This window comes from Rhamphochromis longiceps, linkage group LG3 (genome assembly GCF_057381845.1).
Source record: "Rhamphochromis longiceps isolate RC_006_pf linkage group LG3, R_longiceps_female_GT1.1, whole genome shotgun sequence".
Taxonomy (NCBI): Eukaryota; Metazoa; Chordata; class Actinopteri; order Cichliformes; family Cichlidae; genus Rhamphochromis; species Rhamphochromis longiceps.
In genome coordinates, this window is record NC_140559.1 from 34,469,630 (window position 1) to 34,489,771 (window position 20,142).

The 20,142-nt window shown below is 42.0% G+C and overlaps 1 protein-coding gene and 2 long non-coding RNA genes across 8 annotated transcripts in view; 1 reads left to right on the forward strand and 2 right to left on the reverse strand.

Moving 5' to 3' along the window:
* LOC146674248 (uncharacterized) overlaps nucleotides 1-20,142 on the reverse strand; it is a 75,725-nt gene that overhangs the window by 23,050 nt on the left and 32,533 nt on the right. The window lies entirely within an intron of this gene.
* On the reverse strand, nucleotides 264-14,624 carry LOC146674250 (uncharacterized). The gene is made up of 6 exons (XR_014910621.1): nucleotides 14,446-14,624; nucleotides 11,035-11,146; nucleotides 7,618-7,678; nucleotides 2,781-2,895; nucleotides 2,600-2,666; nucleotides 264-1,657 (listed from the first exon to the last, which is right to left on the reverse strand). It is a non-coding gene; the product is annotated as an uncharacterized LOC146674250 (long non-coding RNA).
* LOC146674251 (uncharacterized) lies at nucleotides 17,270-19,025 on the forward strand. Its single transcript, XM_085385038.1, has 2 exons — nucleotides 17,270-17,761; nucleotides 18,138-19,025. Exons 1-2 carry the CDS (start codon nucleotides 17,270-17,272, stop codon nucleotides 18,354-18,356), a joined length of 711 nt encoding a protein of 236 aa, XP_085241164.1. The 3' UTR covers nucleotides 18,357-19,025.

A 20,142-nucleotide genomic window follows, 5' to 3' on the forward strand; every position in this document is an offset into this window, starting at 1 on the left:
TCAAACATGAGGTTACAGCCAGCATCTCTGATGGATATAAGAGGTTTTATTTGCTGACAAACTGATTAAATTGTCTAAACTGTAGAAATTAGGGACACACACAAGAATGATTCTTTTCCCCTTTGAATGCCTCTGTGGAGAGTTTCCCAGTGTAGCCCAGCAAAGACAAAGGTTATTGGAGGCAAATGGTTCAGGAAACACCGAGGCTGTTACACACTGGGAAAAAGTGTCTGGACCTGATCCAGGCTGTTCATGAATCAAAAGGAAATGAACAGACACGCTCGTTTTAATCCTCATTTCCTGAATATGCCTTCAGGAAAGACAAAATAATGCTCATGTTGTAAAATGACCAACACTTTCATGACAGCGCAACCAAATGCAGGACACAGAGGCAGATAAAGTCAAATTAAAAGGCAAGACATTTATTGGCTTTAAATAAAAGTGTGAATCTACACAAAGTTCACCAAAACAGGGTGAATTCAATTAATCACCTGATAAGGATTTTCAGATACAGCTAATACATCTACTTTATTTCCATAAAACCCTCCCTGTCATATTTATTTTAAAAAAGGGTTTTTTAAGGTACTTTTCATTAAGAAGTCAGAAACTATTTTCAGTCAGCATTAAGGACCCCAACACAGATCACCACTTTACAGACTTTTTATTACCATATAAATATACAAAAAAAACAGCTTTGTGATTCATTTTTGACACTGGTGCTTCTTCTGCCCATGACTGTAGTGAACATCAGGCTCTGGCTGTTCAGTCAGGTCCAATAGAGCAGGGGTGTCAAACTCAAGGCACACTTTAGGTCGCGGGCCAAACAAGATAAACATTTATTGAACACTAAAACAATGTTTTTTTAAACATAAATAGGAATAAAAACAGACAGGAATATTATTCCAGATTAAATAAACTTAAAAGAAACTTTAACTTTAAATATTTTGTTCTTCATAAAAATATATCCTGTCAAAATTATGCAAGTTAGAAATATGAACATGCTGCCAAAAACCCCAGAAAAAATAAATGAAAGCAAACACAAGGTTGGAGCCGCATGTAGACGGAGCTGGGCGTTGCTTCAGGAATGGAACTAATAAACTAATAAACTCTTCAGGCCATTCAGTGTCGTACTTTGCCTGAGTGCATCATTACACTGCAGCTCCATCTGAATCCTGCACAGGTGTAGTTCAGCAAAGTGTGCTGACTTGGTTCAACATTACTTGGCAACAGGGAAAGTGAGGCAGGCTGCACTGGTGCATTTGTGACAGCTTCACTTGAAATGCCTTCACCGCATCATACATGTCATGTCCATGAACTGACAGGTTTCCTTGCTGAGCTCAAAAACTCTATTGAGAACTTTTATCCCAACTCAGCCAGCGGACCTCTGTATGATGAGGAATGTCGGCAAACTCTGAATCTATTTCCCACATAAAAGACTGAAATCGACGGTGATTTAAACTTTTAGCTCAGACAAAATTTACGGTTTGCGTTACGGTGATCATTACATGCTCCATTTTTAGGACTTTACCACACAGCCTTTCCTGGTGTGTGATGCTGTGATATGCTGTTAACTCACCGGTACAGTTCTCCTCCTGCATCTTTACTCACATCCTGCTGACTAGTCCGCTTTTTTCACCGCACAGCACCGGCCCTCCATCTGTTGTAAGTTTCACGTCAGTTACACTTTGACATATCTTAAATCAGTGGCCATCTCACTAACCCGATCAGCAATCGTATTTCTCCTCAGGCTCACATTTGCCAAAATCTGCGTTTTGTCTGGACACAAGACGTTGCACACCTCCATCATGAAGCTCTTCAGAGTGGTAGCGGGCTGATGTGGCTTTCTCCTCTGCTACAATAAAACTTGCTTTCACAACAGCTTGACTTTGTGATTTTGCTCTGGTGAAAAACGTCTGCTGAAATGTCAGATTCTTCTTCATTCTTCTACTTTCTTTATTTTCTGCTCTGCATTTAGGTTTTTCAGCTTATCCTGACGTTTTGTCTCGTCTTAAATTAAATTCCTTAATTACAGCCACATTAGCTCCACTAATAAGACACACAGGTTTACCAGCATGTCTGTAAACATATATTCAGTCACCCACTGGCGCTGAAAGGCTCTGCTTTCAGAATCAACTTTTCTCTCCACCATTGTGAGCGGCTAGCTTCGCAAAAAGTTTGACTTGATTGACGCGGGAATGTTCCCAGTTAGCCTAGCGCTCAGCAAAGAGGCTGCAGCGCTGCATTATGGGATCTGTAGTTTGTACATTATTAGCGCCTCATATCGCCGGGCCATGCATAACAATAATAGTACGTCTATATAAAATGATCTCGCGGGCTGGATGTGGCCCGCGGGCCTTGACTTTGACACATGTGCAGTAGAGGATATGCTGTGTGAGGGAAGCTCTTCACTGATCTTTCATTTGTAAGAGTAGCTCAGGATCAGCAGCTGTTCTGCTTTGCCTCAGTAAATGCTGTCACTCAAACTATCCAACCAATCAGGGTTTACATCATTACAACCACAGCAGCAGCAGCAGGTACAAATGACCTCTGAGTGCATACAGACTAAACCTGACATTAACATTTCCTCTAACACACTCACCTCTTCAACATCAAGTGACCGCAAAGTGGAAAAGGAGACCAGCTGCAGAGCAGAGTGATGGTGAACACTGGAAAAAAGAAAAATACATTTTATTTGTTTAATTTAATCACCATTCATTCATACTTACACAGGATTTTAGATGTGACGTAATATGAGATAAACACTAACAGTGATGGCTGACCTCAGTAAGTCAGACGGGGGACTTTCAATAATCCTGCTGGTCGCCACGGTGACCAATTTATGGCCTCATAAGCCACAGAAGCACAAAGAGGAGGTCAGGACTCAGAGCGAAACTCCTGCAACAAACAAACAAACACGTGTGAATCTCAAGTGTTTGATGGTTTTCAAAGTGAAAACTCAACTGAGGAACGACAATCAGGGCCTGATGCTGTGAAACTGCAAGAATGAAACATGTAAAAACAGATTTGGCACTGCAGGGGCAGCTCACACATCCTACTACCTCACCTGCAGTCAGCCTGAAATCCAGAGCCACACCGCTGTACCTGCCTCTCTCTTCACATGTTGCCTCTGGTGAGAATCCTGACACCCCTCCCCGCCCCAACACTTTCACTGATGACCAGGTTCAGAAGCAAATGAGGAGACTCCACTCAGGCAAGTCTGCTGGACCAGGCGGGGTGAGCCCCCGCGTCCTCAAGGCCTGTGCCCCCCAGCTTTGTGGAGTCTTCCATAAACTGTTCATGCTGAGTCTGAGTCTGCAGAGGGTCCCAGTGCTGTGGAAGACATCCTGCCTCGTCCTTGTACCAAAGACGCCACATCCCAGTGGCCCCCAGGATTACAGGCCTGTGGCACTGACCTCCCACATCATGAAGACCCTGGAAAGGCTCATCCGACCCATAGTCAGACCACATCAGGATCCCCTTTAATTTGCCAGCCATGCCTCGGAGCCGTGGACGCCATCATCTACCTACTTAATCATGTCTACACCCATCTGGACCAGCCGGCGAGCACTGTGAGGGTCATGTGTTTTTTTACTTTTCCAGTGCTTTCAATACCATCAGGCCGACCCTCCTGGGTGATAAGTTAGCAGCGATGCAGGTGGATGCTTCTTTGGTGTCCTGGATTGTTGATTACCTGACTGGAAGACCACAATATGTGCATCCTTCACAGTGTGTGTCTGACAAGGTAATCAGCAACACAGGGGCACCACAGGGGACTGTCCTCTCCCCCTTCCTCTTCACCCTTCAGCCACTGCACAGAGACATGCCATATTCAGAGGTTTTCTGATGACTCTGCGGTGGTTGGATGCATCAGCAGGGATGATGAGACAGAGTACCGGGCTGTGGTCGACTCCTTTGTCACGTGGTGTGAGCAGAATCATCTGCAGCTCAACGTGGCAAAGACTAAGGAACTGATCGTGGACTTCAGGAAGACCAGGAAACACTTGACCCCTGTTTCAATCCAGGAGGTCAGTGTTGACATTGTGGAGGACTATAAATACCTCGAAGTATACACTGACAAACTGGACTGGGCTAAAAACACCACAGCACTTTACAGGAAGGGCCAGAGTCGTCTCTATTTTTTGAGGCGACTGAGGTCCTTCAACATCTGCCAGAAAATGCTCAGAAAATGCTGACCACAACGTGTCTGTTGTGGTCAGTGCGATCCTCTATGCTGTTGCATGCTGGGGGAGTAGAGGGTTGCTGATGGACTCTCTTAAGGTGGTGTCGGAGAGGCGAATGTTGTCCAAGATAAAGACAATGTTGGATAACTCCTCCCACCCACCCCGTGATGTACTGGCTAGCCACAGGAACACATTCAGTGAGTGACTGAGATTACCAAAAACCACCACTGAACGACACAGGAAGTCATTCCTGCCTGTGGCAATTTCCCTGTACAACTCCTCCACCTAACACACTGTTTATTGCAATAGCTACACCCTTTTTACACATGCTCTTCTTTCTTGTATATGTATATATTGTGCTATTACTTCTTGTATTGTCTGTTTTTGTTACTGTTTGTACTAGAGCACTGTAACCAACATCATTTCTCCTAGGGATCAATAAAGTATTCTGAGTCTGAAACCAGCTTAGAGCCGAGCTCAGCTTTGGACCAAAACACAAAAAAGTAGTGAGAACAGCAGATCAGCACAGCTTTGATCTTAATGTGACGAGTGAGTCATTTGTGAGCACAGCTGTTTGGTTATAGAGTGTAAAGAGAAGTCTTGTGCCACTCCTTGTTTCTTCATATTTTGCTTAAGAGCAGCCAGACTTTGTCATTTTCCAAGTGGTCTTGAGTGATATTAATCATTACACACACACACACACACACACACACACACACACACACACACACACACACACACACACACACACACACACACACACACACACACACTTTTGTACCAATAAGGTCACTCCCAAAGAACTATTAGTCACCACTGGGTAACCGACCAAGTATCAGGCCTTTATATTAAAAAAAGGAAACAACAAAAAAACCACAGGCTTCCCCAGACATCAGTATTTTTTTTATTTTTTTGCCCTTTAGACTTTTTTTAAAAGTAATGAAAACATCTTTTTTGTTAAACCTCTGGGAAGTCATGAGTAGTAAGGACAAACGAAAGGTGAGGGAAAGTTAAAAAAAGAGGAAGGAAATCCTGTCTGAATGAGTGCAGCCAACATTCATGTCACGTCTGTATCTGTATTCCTGGAAAACTATTTATACACTGATAAAACTAAGGGTGGATTCTTTTAGAAGATCCTCAACATGAAACCTCAGACTTCATATACAGAACGAGAATCCCAATTTTAGTGTTTTGCCTCTGTTCCTTCAACAATAGTTCTCTCTCTCTTGCTGAAACAAAGGAAACAAATGCATCCTGAAAAGATGTGCATAAATAAAAACTGTCCAGGAAAGCTCTCAGTGAAAGCTAAACTGTAACACACAGAAACATGTTCATTAAATGTAAGGACCAATTTCACCTTATACACCAACACTAACACACACTGTGAGTCCCTGAAGTTGAACAAATTAACATCTGCATCAATGTTACACTCCAATCTGAGCCACCAAGCAGCAGGAAAAATAAACAATGGTATATAGTGAGCGTGACACAAAGCATATGAACTATGCATGAGTGTAAAATGAGTGGAGTAACTGGTTAAATATATTTGATGGTGCCGGTTATGTGCACACTCACACTCCCTGTCTTCGAGGCAGGCTGGAACCTTAACATGGTTTACACTGTTTTGATTACAGAGATGTGGTTACATGGTGACAGCGCAACGTGAATGCTGTCACTGACTGAAGACAACATGTCCTGCTTCACCCTTTTAAATGAACAGCAACAAAATGCACAGATCATTGAATTCTGCACTCATCAGTGCCAGTGCTGCTTTTGCTGCTGTATTTGTTATATTCTTTATTAAGCACTAAAGTAGGTCAAGTCAAAAGTAATCTGAAGTAGATGTGAAAGAAGTTCAAGGGAGAGTGCACAGAGACTAAAAAAAAGAAAAAACAGAATCAAAGATAAAACACAATCAAGAGTTTGCTGAGGTTTCACGTTTTGTTGAGCCATGTAATGCAAACAAGTGGTACACACTTGAGAACTGAATCTCTATAGTTTCATTCCTCATATTTGGGTATTTTGCAAGACTTGTTTTCACTGCCTGAGGCAAACATACACTGTGGACAACAACCAGACTGTGATGACACGAGTAAAGAGAAACAAGCAGGCAGTGAAGGTGAACCAAGTGTCAACAAATGCACACTTCGACATCCTGGAACGAGTGGGGCATTTATGAGTACAGCTATACAGTTACACAGTGCTGTGCAAAAGTCCTGAACCACCACTTGTTTCTTCATGTTTTGCTTCAGAAGACCCTGCATTTGTCACTCACTCACTGTGACTAATCAAATATCCCCTCTCGAGTACCCGTCCTTTATGATGCTAAGAAGAGGATCATCCTCAGTTGATCCTCAGGATCAAAAACATGATCATCAGGATCAAAACTCAAATGGGGTTTTGTGTTTACTTGTGCATGAATGAACTGATGCTCCTCAGCAGTTTATGCAAATAAAACCTCATTTTAACTGTGTGTGAATGCACAGTATGTGCCAGACCACAACAAAGAGGTAACGCATAAATAGACCGAAGTCACTCAGCTGCACAGCACTTAGTGAATGTTCAAAATGTCACTAAATCTGCCCAATTTTATGTTAATGTGATGTTCAAACTGTGAAGGATTCCTATCCATCAATAGTGTGTCTGTAGTATATGCAAATAATTTTCCCTTCAGTATTCACTCCACTGCAATGACAGAATCGAGCCAATCAACCTGTGTTTCACGTTTCAACTGCACGTTTTGGTTAAAAGTGAAACAAAGAAACGTTGAAAGAGGAAACTTCTTAAATGGTGCACGGTCTGAAATTCTGCAGTAAAATTGCAGCTTTTTAAGCCTAAAATAATGTTCTTAATTTTCTGAGATGAAAACTCTGAAAATTTCTCTGTAATTAATGACTCCAGACTAACTGGGTGGGATTTACTACAGAACCGGTGAGTGTAACACAAAGCATATGAACTATTCATGAGTGTAAAATGAGTGGAGTAACTGGTTAACTTTAAATATATTTGATGGTGTCAGTCATGTGCACTGACTCACACTCCTCGTCTTCAACGCAGGCTGGAACCTGAAGCTTAGTCTAAACTTTACACTGATAACACCCAAACTGTGACAGTGCGTGAGTGAAGAGAAACAAGCAGGCAGGAATGTGAACCAAGCATCAACAAATGAGTTCAAACAAAGAAGTGTGTTCTTAATTTTTTTGAATTAACAACACACTTTATTCAGTATTTATTCCTATATTGTTGTGAATAATATAACAAAATTTGTTGATATATCCTGATAAAAATAGCGCCCTAAATTTAAATCACAGAGCAATCAATCAATAGGCAAAAAGATGTCGCCTGCTTTACTACCTTTATGATCAATGCTGGATTTTGTATTACACATAAAGAAAAGGGCAGTTCATCAAAAGAGAGAAAGCACAAGATTTCTTACCAGATGTTGATCGTCAGCCTGCTGGACACTCTTAAGTCAGTATCAGAAGAATCCAGCGTACCTGCATTAATGAACAAAGAGGTCAAATGTGAAAAGCTTTCCTAAATACTGCAACTAAAGTCCTCTGTCTAAAACAGAAACTGCTGAGTAATCTCAGCATTGGTCATAGGGAATTTCACATTCAAGTGAGTGAACAGAGACTGAAGCAAAAAGAAGAAGAAGAAAAGGGAAGATGTGAACGCTTATTAGGTTACACAGAAATTCACACACACTCCTTCCAGCATTTATCTCAGAACAAATATAAACATCCAGCCAGCTCTGCCTAAACTGGCTGCCCCTAAAAGCCTGCATTACCACCACGAAGGGCAAGTATGTATTTCAGCATGTAGAAACAGACCAATAAGACCTACAGTGGAGTAAACTGTGTACTCGCTTGTGTATCATAAAAACTGTCAAAGGAAGTTTCTGTGTAACCAGGCAGGTTTCAGTCCTTCACACAGACATAACTTTGACCTGCTGCCAAATTTGCACTAAAATGATCAGCACTGTTCAAGCAGCAGTTTTACAGTCAGGACGTAGATCTCTGAATCTGGGACTTTGCTGGTAAGGGTTACTGGTTCATTCAGCAATAATATGAGTGCTTGAATGTAACTGAAAGTGGAACAAACTGAGGGCATTAGTCGTCTGGAGTCCACTTTTTAAATTCAGGCCATGGGCATTTTGTTCTGACTGTCACAATAACATCAGTGATGGCCCAACAGTGAGGCCTGGTCTCTCCCTCTCTCTACACTCACTTCCACTGCACTCACAACAATACTGTCAGACAACTGACAGGCTGGCCGTCTGCCAGCTGAAGCTCAGTGGACTCATTCAGTAGCTCAGTGACACTAAACTAACGCTAATCTACTATTGAATGACTGAACCACTCAAAGCTACTTCAGTTACATTGTGATTGTAATTTCCTGTTTAAACACCATCAATACTGATAAAAGACGACTCTCTCTCTCTCTCACACACACACACACACACACACACACACACACACACACACACACACACAGGACCATTAGACTGCTGTATACTGTAAGACATCTCTAACGTTTGTGTTTAAAATATGACAGGAACACAAACAGAAAATTAACTAATGTGATCTTTTGTGCTCTCAGTCACTGTTTTAACTGATATTAATGGTGATCATCTATCAGTCGTTTAATAGTTTTTCACTCTGTCTTTACATCTGGATGAAAGTCATATCAGCAGCACATTTAAAAAAAATTTCCTTTGGACATTTTACTCGATGGTGCCAGATTAAGTCTTCATTCAACCACACATCTCCTAACCACACATCTAACCACAGTGAAGCAGCAGCATATATTCCCCTTCACCTGTTACTCTTCACTTGTACACATTTGTTCTCACACTTTGATCATTAAGCACCATCTTGAACTTAACAGTACTGTATTTGATGTTATCATAAAATTCTTTATGCACACATGTCAGTTATGAAAAGCAAAGTCATTGTCGTTCTGCAGCAGCCAGTTTGAACCAAGCTTTAGCTGTCAGACAGATGGCCTCACATTTGACTCTAGAATCGAGGGGGGGAAAAGCACGGCTCAACAAATTCACCTCAGTCCACCACATTTCCCCGAACTGAGAGGGAGTCCTCTTGAGTCATTGCCAGCGACATGTGCAGCAAAAATCTGAGAATGTATGCTTGGTCAAGAAATCTTCATTGTACCCAACATCCTAACTGTTATGGTCCTGTGTCGCTGACTCAGCGTTTTGAGTTTATTACTATTATATTCTAGTTTCTTCTGATTTTGTATCAGTCCTTAAAGTTTTTTTGGTTTTTGTGTCTTGTTATACCTGCCCGCGCGCTCTCCCGGCGTTTTGTTCATGTCCTTGAGTGTGTGATTGTAAAACTGTACTTCCTGTTTTACTTTGAAGGTCTGTATCTGTTATTTCTGTGTTTAGCTTGTGTCTTCCTGTCATCATGTGAATTAGGGTCAGCTGAGCTTCAATGCCTGATTGTGTGTGTATTTATAGTGGGTGTCGGTCTGTGCTCTTTGTTGGTTCGTCTGCGTTTGACAGTGTTTTGTTCATCGTTCTGCGTCTCGTGTCATGTTTTCAGGTTTGTCTTTAGTTTTCCCAGTATAGGTTTTGGTAGCTTTTCATTCCTCGTTCCCAGTTTCTGCCACTTTGGTCACTTGTAAAAAAAACACTCACTCACATCACAGCCTTTGCATGTTGCATTTTGGGTCCCTTTCTCCACAAATACCCCAGGGCTTGCCTCGGCAGCTGTGACACTAACAACAGAGGGTTTCCATTATCCCCCAAAAACTGTTTGACTAACTCAGCAAGTTGGAACTGAGTACCGCTCTCTGCAGATACTAGATTTCCTGTCAGAGGCCTCAGTCCGTCCAAATTGGCGAAAACCTCTCCAGCACCATCAGGCTGAGCACAGGAGCTCCTCAGGGCTGTGTTCTCAGCCCACTGTTGTTCACTCTCCTGACACACGACTGCACCGCTCTACACAGCTGTAACCACGTTTGCTGATGACAAAACCGTGGTTGGACTCACCAGCAGCAACGATGAGTCAGTGTATAGAGATGAGGTTCAGCAGCTGGCGTTCTTTTTACAAATCAATATTGTTTATATGGACAGCAAATTTCCCCCCCAAAAAAGTGCACATGTAAAACTGCGGTGTTAAGGGATGCGGTTGAAAAATGTGGGCATGCCTAACTTTTGTGCTGGTGAGCCTAAGAAAAAAGTTAGGTGCACCAGTGCAACTGTGGCAAAAAGATAGCTGAATCACTGTGGTTTACACTGGCTGCCTGCTGGGGCTGTGCTGATAGATGTTAATGTTGCAGATCAGCGAATAAATACGGTGGGCAACTAGAGGCGGGAATCCCCAGACAGCCCACGATAGGCTCCTATTACAATACTTCCCTCATGATAGTAGATTAATGTGATTTATAAACATTTTGCAACATTCTGAGTATTGCAATAAGACAAAGTGATTTATCACGTTTTCACTGCAAATGATGTCCTCAAAGCTAAACTTTGTGAATATCGTTTTGTTTTTTTTAAGCAAATAAAAATCTAAAAAGTGTGCAGTGCATTTGTGTTCAGCCCCCTGTACTCTGATACCCCTAATTAAAATCCAGTGCAATCAAGATCCTTCAGAGTCACCGAATTAGATAATAGAGTTGACCTGTGTGTCATTTCGTCTCATTATAAATACATCTGCTCTGTGAAGCCTCAGTGATTTGTTAGATAACATTAGCTAATAAACAGGATCATGAAGACCAAGGAAGTCACCAGACAGGGATAAAGTTGTAGAAATATCCCAAGAGCATCTCAAGCAGCACTCCATCATCCAAAAATAGAGAAAGCATGCTACAACTGCAAACCTACCAAGACATGGTCATCCTGGTCAGAGAAGCTTCCAGGAGGCCCATGGTCAGTCTGAAGAAGCTGCAGAAATCCACAGCTCAGGTGGGAGAATCTGTCCACAGGACAACTGTAACTGTAAGAGTGACAAGAAGAAAGCCATTGTTGACAGAAAGACATAAAAAGTGCAGTTTACCATGAGCCATGTAGGAGACGCCGCAAACTTGTGGAAGAAGGTGCTCAAGTCAGACGAGACCGAAGTTGAACGTTGTGCTCTAAATGCAAAGAGCTAGTGTGGCAGAAAACGTTAGCTGAAAAACATGACACATCTCAGCTGGTGTGCAGTGTTTCCTCAAAAGAAAAACAGAGTAAACTGAAGAAAGTGGAGAACAAAAGAAAAGAAGAAGTTCTACTGTGATAGTTTTAAGCCATGAATTTGTCGATCCTTCTTCCCCATTTTTTAATATAAGAACTGGTTGTTTGGTGCGCTGAGGTTAATGGAAAGTTGTGTAAATCATGTTTGGATTTTTAAACTAATTTTCCACGCCTAATAACAATAACAACATTATAAATGATTACAGTGAATAAGGCTAATAGGACCAGAGCAGAAAGATTCACTGCTGCAGAAGCCTCGAGAAAAATGAGTCAAGCCCAAAGGAGACGAGTCAGCATCACACACAAAGATCTCAGCAGGAGCAGACACAAACCTGGCCTTCCTGAAGGAGGACGAGGGCCTGACTGCTGAGAGTAATTCATAAAGAGAGGGGTGGTCACCCACTACCCGCTGGACACAGAAGTCTGTTGAATGCTGATTGGTTGGGAGTTCACGCAGAGTTCACCAGGAACAGAACTACAAACTGCATATGTGACCCACAGCTGTGAGTGTTAACATGCCTGCTGCATCCTGACCCACAGCAAATGTAACATGAACTACTTTCCACAACACAACACAACACAACACAAGCCACACTTTATTATAAACCTCCCTGAACAACAGACAGCACTTCTTCACACAGTGTTGCCTTCATAGTTGAGTGAAGCCAACACTGTGGACTCGTAGAGCCACTCGTCTACAGCATGAGTCAGAACACTAGCTCTCCCTCTCTAGCTTGATCAGTGAGAAAACAAATGTAATCTGAAAACATGTACTTCCACAAAAAGCTATAAATGAACATCTCATGCTGCTGAGCTGTGACTCACAGAAAACTGAAATTAAAAGTAAGTGGGACTATTTCACCTCATACACCAACACTAACAGGCACGTTGAGCGCTCAGTCACTCCATCATTGTTTCTCTTCAATATAAACAATGGAAACGCCGGAAAGATAAATGATGGCAGATTTTACTGCAAGATTCTGCATTTGTCAGAAAGAAACTTGACATGCCGACAGAGTTCTACCTCCAAAACAATAAGAAAGACACAGACTGATCTTATGGGCTGAACACTGCTCTTTACTGACACCCTGCTGGCAGACTGCACAGACAGTGTGAGCACCAGATTCATTTTTTCATTAGTTCAAAGTATACAAAGAAGAAAAAGCAAGAAAATTTCTGATCAAACTAACCCACTGATCAGACTTCGATTAAACATCATCATTAAACATCATCCACAGTTCTCAGGGAGAAAATGAGAAACACTACAGATGTTTGTGGTCTAACAAGTTTCATCACAGCACATGTGTGACTCAGCACAGGAAAAGACGGCTAAAAATCTTGGCTGACCTGTTCAGTAATGACAATCCTTCCTGTGCATTTCTGGCCACTTTTTCCACCACAGCTTTTGACCTTTTTGTCAATAAATAACAATGATCACCTCATTATAACTAAAAATAATCACCAGTGAAATATCTGGAGAGAGATTGCTGAAATTCAAATAAAGAAAACTACATGACTCAACTACGTGCAGCTGCACATAGTGCACTATGTGCAGCTGCACGTAGTTGAGTCATGTGCAGTCATGTAGTTTTCTTTATTTGAATTTCAGCAATCTCATAGTGCACTATGTGCAGCTGCACATAGTGCACTATGAGATTGCTGAAATTCAAATAAAGAAAACTACATGACTCAACTACGTGGTGCACCACATAGTGCACTATGTGGTGCACCACGTAGTTGAGTCATGTAGACACAAAGAAATCCAGCAATTCTTGATATTTGCATATTGTCACTTTAGTTTGTTATAAGTTATTGAAAGTCACACTAACGGATTCAAACCTGTTTTAGTTAGACAGAATTAAAAGGTGAATAAAATTGGTTGTTCTGTGTCTGTTTTGATCATGTGTGCGTTGCAGTTAGTTTGGCATTTTTAATAACAAGAAATAATTAGAGTAAATAAATAAATAGCCTGGAAAATAAAGGCTAAGCTCCTGGTTGTGGAATTATTGAGTATTAATAAATAGACAGGTTCTTCTAAAGTGTTCTTCTACTCTGAGCACTGCTTTCTAGCTAACATTTGCATATGCATCGAAAAGCAACCTGTATCTAGTATCTTGCCCAAGGATATTTTGCGTGCAGACTGGAGCAGATGTTGGGATTAAACCAGTTGAGCAGACAGAAAGAAAGCTGAAGCCTGACCCTGACCTCCAGCAGGCTCCGGGTACTCGCATCATAACCTGGTCCACTCCCTCAGTAGCTTGCCCTGGCACACACATTCGCCCTCCACCATCTTGACCTCCAGCAGGCCCCAGGGACCAACACCCTACCCTGGTCAAGTCCCCCGGTAGCTTGCTATCTTACAACCACATTCCACCACCTACCCACCATAGACCTTGGCCTCCAGCAGGACCCAGGTACCCACATTTAAGCCCCATCCTACTGACAAAAAAAAAACCCCTCAGGCCCCTGGTATTCAAGAGAACAGGAGTGGCCTGGGTGGGTAAATCGTAGGAAATGTCACAGTGGCAGCAGGGTTTGGTTTGTGGCTCAGCTGCAGGGGAGGGGTGGTCCAGTGGATTAAGGGGCAGTGCTACGGGGAGAGACTGGTCAACCCAGCTGTGGCCAGTTGGTTAATCGTGTCTCTCTGGTCTTTAAAAACAGTAGTTTTCAGACCAGGGTGGCGACAGTGGAGAACTGAAAGTGACGGCTTGCGCAGCCAGTTGAATAATAAAAACGCTTTAAAATTATATTGCATTAACTTCCTTCTTATACTGGGGTCAGAAAAATTAAGACTAGTTTCAATAAAACCATAAGATACACTAAAAGTGGATTATAAACAGACTTTTGTTGTCGATGTCGTCGTGCTTATTAGCCGTGCTAAGCTAAACATTGTTCTAGTCCTTCCTCTGGTTCAGTTGAAACGCTTAACTAGTGTCTCATTAGCTGGGATGTATTTGAGCGGCATCAATAATCATGGGGACGCCTGAACACTTCCACATTTTCTGGATATTTCCCAAAGGTTTTAGCTAGTTAGCTCAAGTTCAGCTAGTAAGATGTTACCTGAAGTCCAGACGTTGTTTCCAAACTGCGGTGTGTACATAAGCCTGGGTATCAACTCTCTAAGGTCGTTATCTCCCTGACCGCACAGACTGTGGGGACAGTTTGTCATTTTCGACTGTTTCTAGCTCACTTTTCTCTCCCAGTCAAATGAACCTGGTAGCTAACGAGAGCAGTGCCTGCTCAGCAGATCACTTCCTGCTGGAGGCGACGTGCCAAGATCAGTGTTTTATTCCGTTTATTACGCATAAAAACAGCATAAATACATGTATCTGAGGTTAAAGGGTAACAACGCCGGCTGTGTCATGTGCAACAACGCATTTACCCATCTATAATAATAATAATAATAATAACAACAACAACAACAACAACAACAACAACAATAATAATAATAATAATAATAATAATAACAGTTCAGTCATAGGAGTCGCTGTTTCAGACAAGTCAATTGGCCAATTGGGCATCGTGCTCTCATGCGGCTCAGACCGGTTTTCGGACGGTGTGGAACACCCGCGCCACTCACCACCGACTATAAAAAGTCAGCTTGCGCGTGAACGGCGCACATTTTTCCCCCGCGTGCAAGATGAGTGCTACATCAGTCCGCCTCACTTACATTGTTCTTCTTCTTCTTTTTATCGGCCGGGTGTCTGGGAAACTGATCCAGGCCGCTGCAGGAGACTATGTTAAGTTTGCCCTGACAGAGAAGTGCAAGACGGGAAAAGTCACACATCAGCTGATGGATGGCACCGATCAGCTGGTTGCCTTTCTTGACGGTGTCTGGAAGCCGGGACCGGGTTACATTAACCGGGTGGTTTACAGCGCCGACCAGGGGCGGAGCGTGGGGGTGGCTTACGGGGCTTAAGCCCGGGTTGTTTTGTCAGAAGCCCGGGGTATTTTGGAGTGTAATTTTTTCATAGTTAGATGCCTGGCTGACAACTGTATAAAACAAAAAGTACACACAATATTTGAAGCACATAGTGCACACTGTGGGAATTTACGACTGTGCGTGAATCCCCCCCTGATATTGGTATGATCCAAGCTCAGGCACTAAGCGACTGAGCGAGGGGGCGGGGGGAGCTGCTGCCCGTGAGTGCGCTGTTGGAGAGACGGAGCCAGCCATACTAAGGAGAGCTTAAGTTTGAGCAGGTACCAAAGCAAATCATTCGTACCGTACAAATAATGTAAATATGACGGTGCATCACGAAAGATTGATATGAAACTGATCACTTGACCAATATTATTTTACTTGCTCTTCAAGTGAATCAACAAATGGCGAAATGAAAAGCCGAACAAATGCTATTTTTTAGAGAGTCTTAGCTTACGTGTGTTTATTTCATATTTTCAGTTCTTACCCTCCCCGACTAATTCGGTTTCAGTTATGTACTGAAATATAAGAATGGACATTAGAGGCTTCTTTCAAAGAAAAAACTCAGGTAAATGTTATTTTATATATTATGCTTTGTATGTTGTTCAGTATATTTCTATGCAAAACAAGAGGGATTTCAGTACACAGCAGGATATTCACATTTGTAACCAGATATTTACACTTTAGGGAGAAAACATAAAACATTTTTACTGTACAACATCAATTTAGAGTAAACTTTTGTTTTAGATAAATATTGAAATATATTTTGAATTAGTTAAATGTCAGAATAAAGAGAGACAGAGCTGTCTATTTTTTATCACTTTCATCAAATTTAGGAGTACATGTACACTAAGTTTATTGTTAATTAATAAGAAAACTCCAGACGATTCCATTCTGAGCTGAAGAAGCTTCTGATAGGTTAGTAGAGTCCATGTGAGTAAACAGGTGGCACAGCTGTGGATGCATATAAGGCAAAACACAGAGCCTGTTTCTGTGACATGGGAAAATCAAGAGATGTCAACCAAAACACCAGGAAAAGAATCGTGGAGCTCCATAAGTGTGGCTCAGTTTGAATACAATTTGGTGCCATTTGCAATTAAGAAATACAGATAGTTTCTCTCTTTACTCTTAAAGTTAACAAATATGTTTTTATATTTATCAATCTAAAAAAATAAACATTTAGTCTGATTTGATGTTACAATTAAAAAAGTGTTGTGTTTTTATCTGAAGAGTTTGTAAATATCTGGTTTCAACTGTATATTTGATGATTGTCAGCACAAAGAGGGAGAGAGAGGAGCAGAGATTGAGATGGAGAATGAGGACAGAACAGAGGTGGAACAAGAGCAGGTGAGACACACATGTTAGTCAAATGGTTGTTTACCAAAAGTATCACCGTATCATAGGTACTCATGTATCTCGTACCTAGTGTTTCTTTTTAGGTTTGCTATTTTTCAAATTCTATATTTATTAAGTTCTGCAGGCTTGTTTGCACAACAAGGCTAAATAATTATATAAACTTTTCTCAATCTAAATATTGTACTTTGGTAGAATTAAATAAATAAGTGTAGTGCAGGTCTATGATGATTTTTAGTGCTACTATCATCTAGTTCTGATTGTGGTTATGTCTTGGTTAAGTCCTCAGTAATCCTGCTTTTGAACTGTTGTAGTCCTGTTTTAATTCTGGATCAGTTCTGGGTCTGGTTGAATTGGGGTTTAGTCCCTGTGTCTTGATACAGCCCCGACTTCGTTCTGTCTTGCTGCTCAATTAAAAAACTAGTTTAAGGTGTCCTGCATGTGTGATATATATATTTCCCTATATGAAGTCATTCTTTTTTGAACAAAACTCAAAACAGAGCCTATTAATCTTTCAGTCATTTCTACACCCCCCCCCCCCCAAAAAAAAAAAAAAAAAAAAATCCCACATGCATACTACCCTTTAGGGCTAAGCCCCGGGTGTTTCAAATGTCTGGCTCCTCCTCTGGCGCCGACTCTCTGATATTAAAGAGAGCAGATTTCAACGATCACGGCTATTACGCGTTTACCTGCAACGACAAACAGAGGGGGGAACTGGAAGTGTTGCACGTTTTTCTGCCCTATAAACTTGTCGCACCCCGGGATGAAGGTGCCACCCTGCCGTGTCGCTCCGTTACAGTCGGTCAGGCAGTAAAATCTGTGCGCTGGAGGAGAGACGGAGAGCTGGTGCTGGAGCTGAATCCTCTGTCTAAGCAAATCACCTACGGGGACGACTATAATGAAAGCCGAGTGTCCATACCATCAGACTGGTACCAGCGAGGAGACCTGTCCCTCACCGTGAAGCGAGCTCAGCTCCGAGACGAGGGAGTGTATTACTGTGACGTGGAGAAGATAGAGAAACACCGCTCTGCTGTCCACCTGCACGTCTCCACACCATCACCACCACCGGGCAGCACCTCACAGCCTACAACCACACCCACGGTAAGAATTTAAGTAGTTTCACACGTCACTCTAAACCTTAATCGTCCACAGTTTAATCACTGCAGACTGACTGAAAGACTTTAAGTAACGTGGCCATAAAGATTAGTAGGACAGGCCAAAGGGAAGCGGTCCTGTCAGCAAAGAACAGTCAAAATTCAGACGCAGCGGGTCAGCAGGAACATGTGCTTACAGATGTGCAAAGATAGAGGGTTGTGGTCTGTCCACCGAGGACTGACACACAGACTGTATAAAAAGATCTCACCTTTATGTTGAGCTTTACAGTGTAAAATGTTTTATTTTAACTTTAACTGAAAGCATTAAAAGTCAGTTAAAACTGCTCACTAACATTTCTGCTCTGTCTTCTTGTCCTCTGCAGCCATCTGAGTGCTCCGACTGGTCGTGGAGAACATTCTTCATAACAGCAGCTGTATTTGTGATCGTTGCCCTGCTTGTTTGGCTCGGCTGGTTTCTGAGGGACAGGAAATTTAATGTGTGCACTCGAGGAGGAGGAGGCACTGAAGAGGACAGAGAATCAGACTGTGACCAGCACAGCATGCTAAAGTCAAATGGAAACCCTGACTTTACCCACAACTGATGAGTGAAAAAACAACAACAGCTCATCCCTTTAAGTATTTGAACTCGCCACCTTTATGACGGCACCACTGTGCAACTCCACTGTCTCAGGTTTAGAAATCCTCCGTTTTCCTTCTGCTGAGGCTGACTGCTGTTACAATGTTTGAGATTGTCTCTATTATTTTGCGTTTGTCTTCCAATCAATGAAGTAATGCCTGTAAATCATCTGCTTACATAATCAATGCATAATTTAGCTTCAAGATGGATGAATGAGAGCTCTTCAGTAACAGAATCAGAATCGTGTTTATTGGCCAAGTATATGTGCAGACACATACAGGGAATTTGTATATTGTCCTGCCTGTTTGTACAGATTTAGTCTTTACTGTGTTTACTTTGCTTTTTGTAAAAAGCTCAGGGAAGCTGCTGTGTGCCAATAAAGTTTTAAGTGGATAATCAAGTGACCTGATGATGATTACAGTCATTCATGATTTTATTCATTTTGCACATTAAATGACGTCAAATGTTTGATGGAATAAACACTGAAACCCTTTGAACAAAGAACATCAAGATATCCTGACAAAACTGTTTCCAGCCAGAAAGGCTGCAGGTATTTGTGTGAAATAAAGACAGCGAGGGAAAAATTCACACCAAAGACATTTGAATAAATAACAAGTGAGAGAAAACAATGAAAAGATACAAAACATCAGCAATATACAGCTTGTAACAGAGCAAACAGGGATGTAAAGGTGACTTTATCAATGAGTGCTTGTAAAGGTGTTAGGCCACACATGAAGCTGTCGGTGTCTCTGAGTCACCGTCCTCTCTTCTTCGTGCTGACAGCATCACATGATGTTGTTCAGATTCCAATAAAATGATCAGATTTGCACAACAAATAAATAACCAGAGTTTTTGTTCTACATAAAGATCTTCATTTATTTTCCTGCCTCCTCTCCACCCTGAGAAAGGCAGGACTCTGCTGACGTAGTAGGCGATGCCCAGGGAGAGGAGGGTGATGACCACCATCAGCAGCAGGACCCTCCAGAAGTCCAGGTCCTCCACAAACTCCTGCCAGTTGGTCCTGATGCTGGACAGGACGCCCTCAGTGCTCTGCAGGGTCCAGTTCAGTAAGGAGCAGCTCTGCATCGCACTGCGACACACACACACGCACACACACACACACGCACACATGCACACACACACACACAGAGAGAGGATTAAATTGTGTTACTTAACTTTGTTTTTCTTTTTTCTGACATTAGATAATTCCCACTTGAGCAAATTGGAAGGAAGTTAAAACGATCTAAGAATAAACACGTGAAACTACAAAAGGTCTGTGAATTCATATGGTTGTTCCTTTCTTCTTTCATACCAGACAGGATATTTAACATTAAGACTCAGTTAAACAAGCTGAAAAGATCAAATCAGCACTAAGATCATCAAACAAACAACAACCGAGATTATTTCAGTCCTAACTTCCTGAAAACTGCTCAAGGGTCTGAAGTTGTTTGCAGTAAAGTGTTGCTGGTTTGTGCATGTAAATAAAAAACTGACTTTTTCTCATTAACCATATAAGAGGTGGGTCGTTCCTGTTTATGGGTTTGTTTGTAGTCACTGTTCTCAGTGTTTACACATCAGTGTGTTAGTATTTATCATGCAAAACAACTTGTGTGCACAGATTAAACACACAGCAAATACCACAGCTGACATGAAGAGCACCACAGAGTGACTTAAGAGGCTGAGAGGTACACGGAGCCCAAAGTCAAGTTTCATTACGAGGAAGGCGTCTCTGTGATATGGTAACATATGGA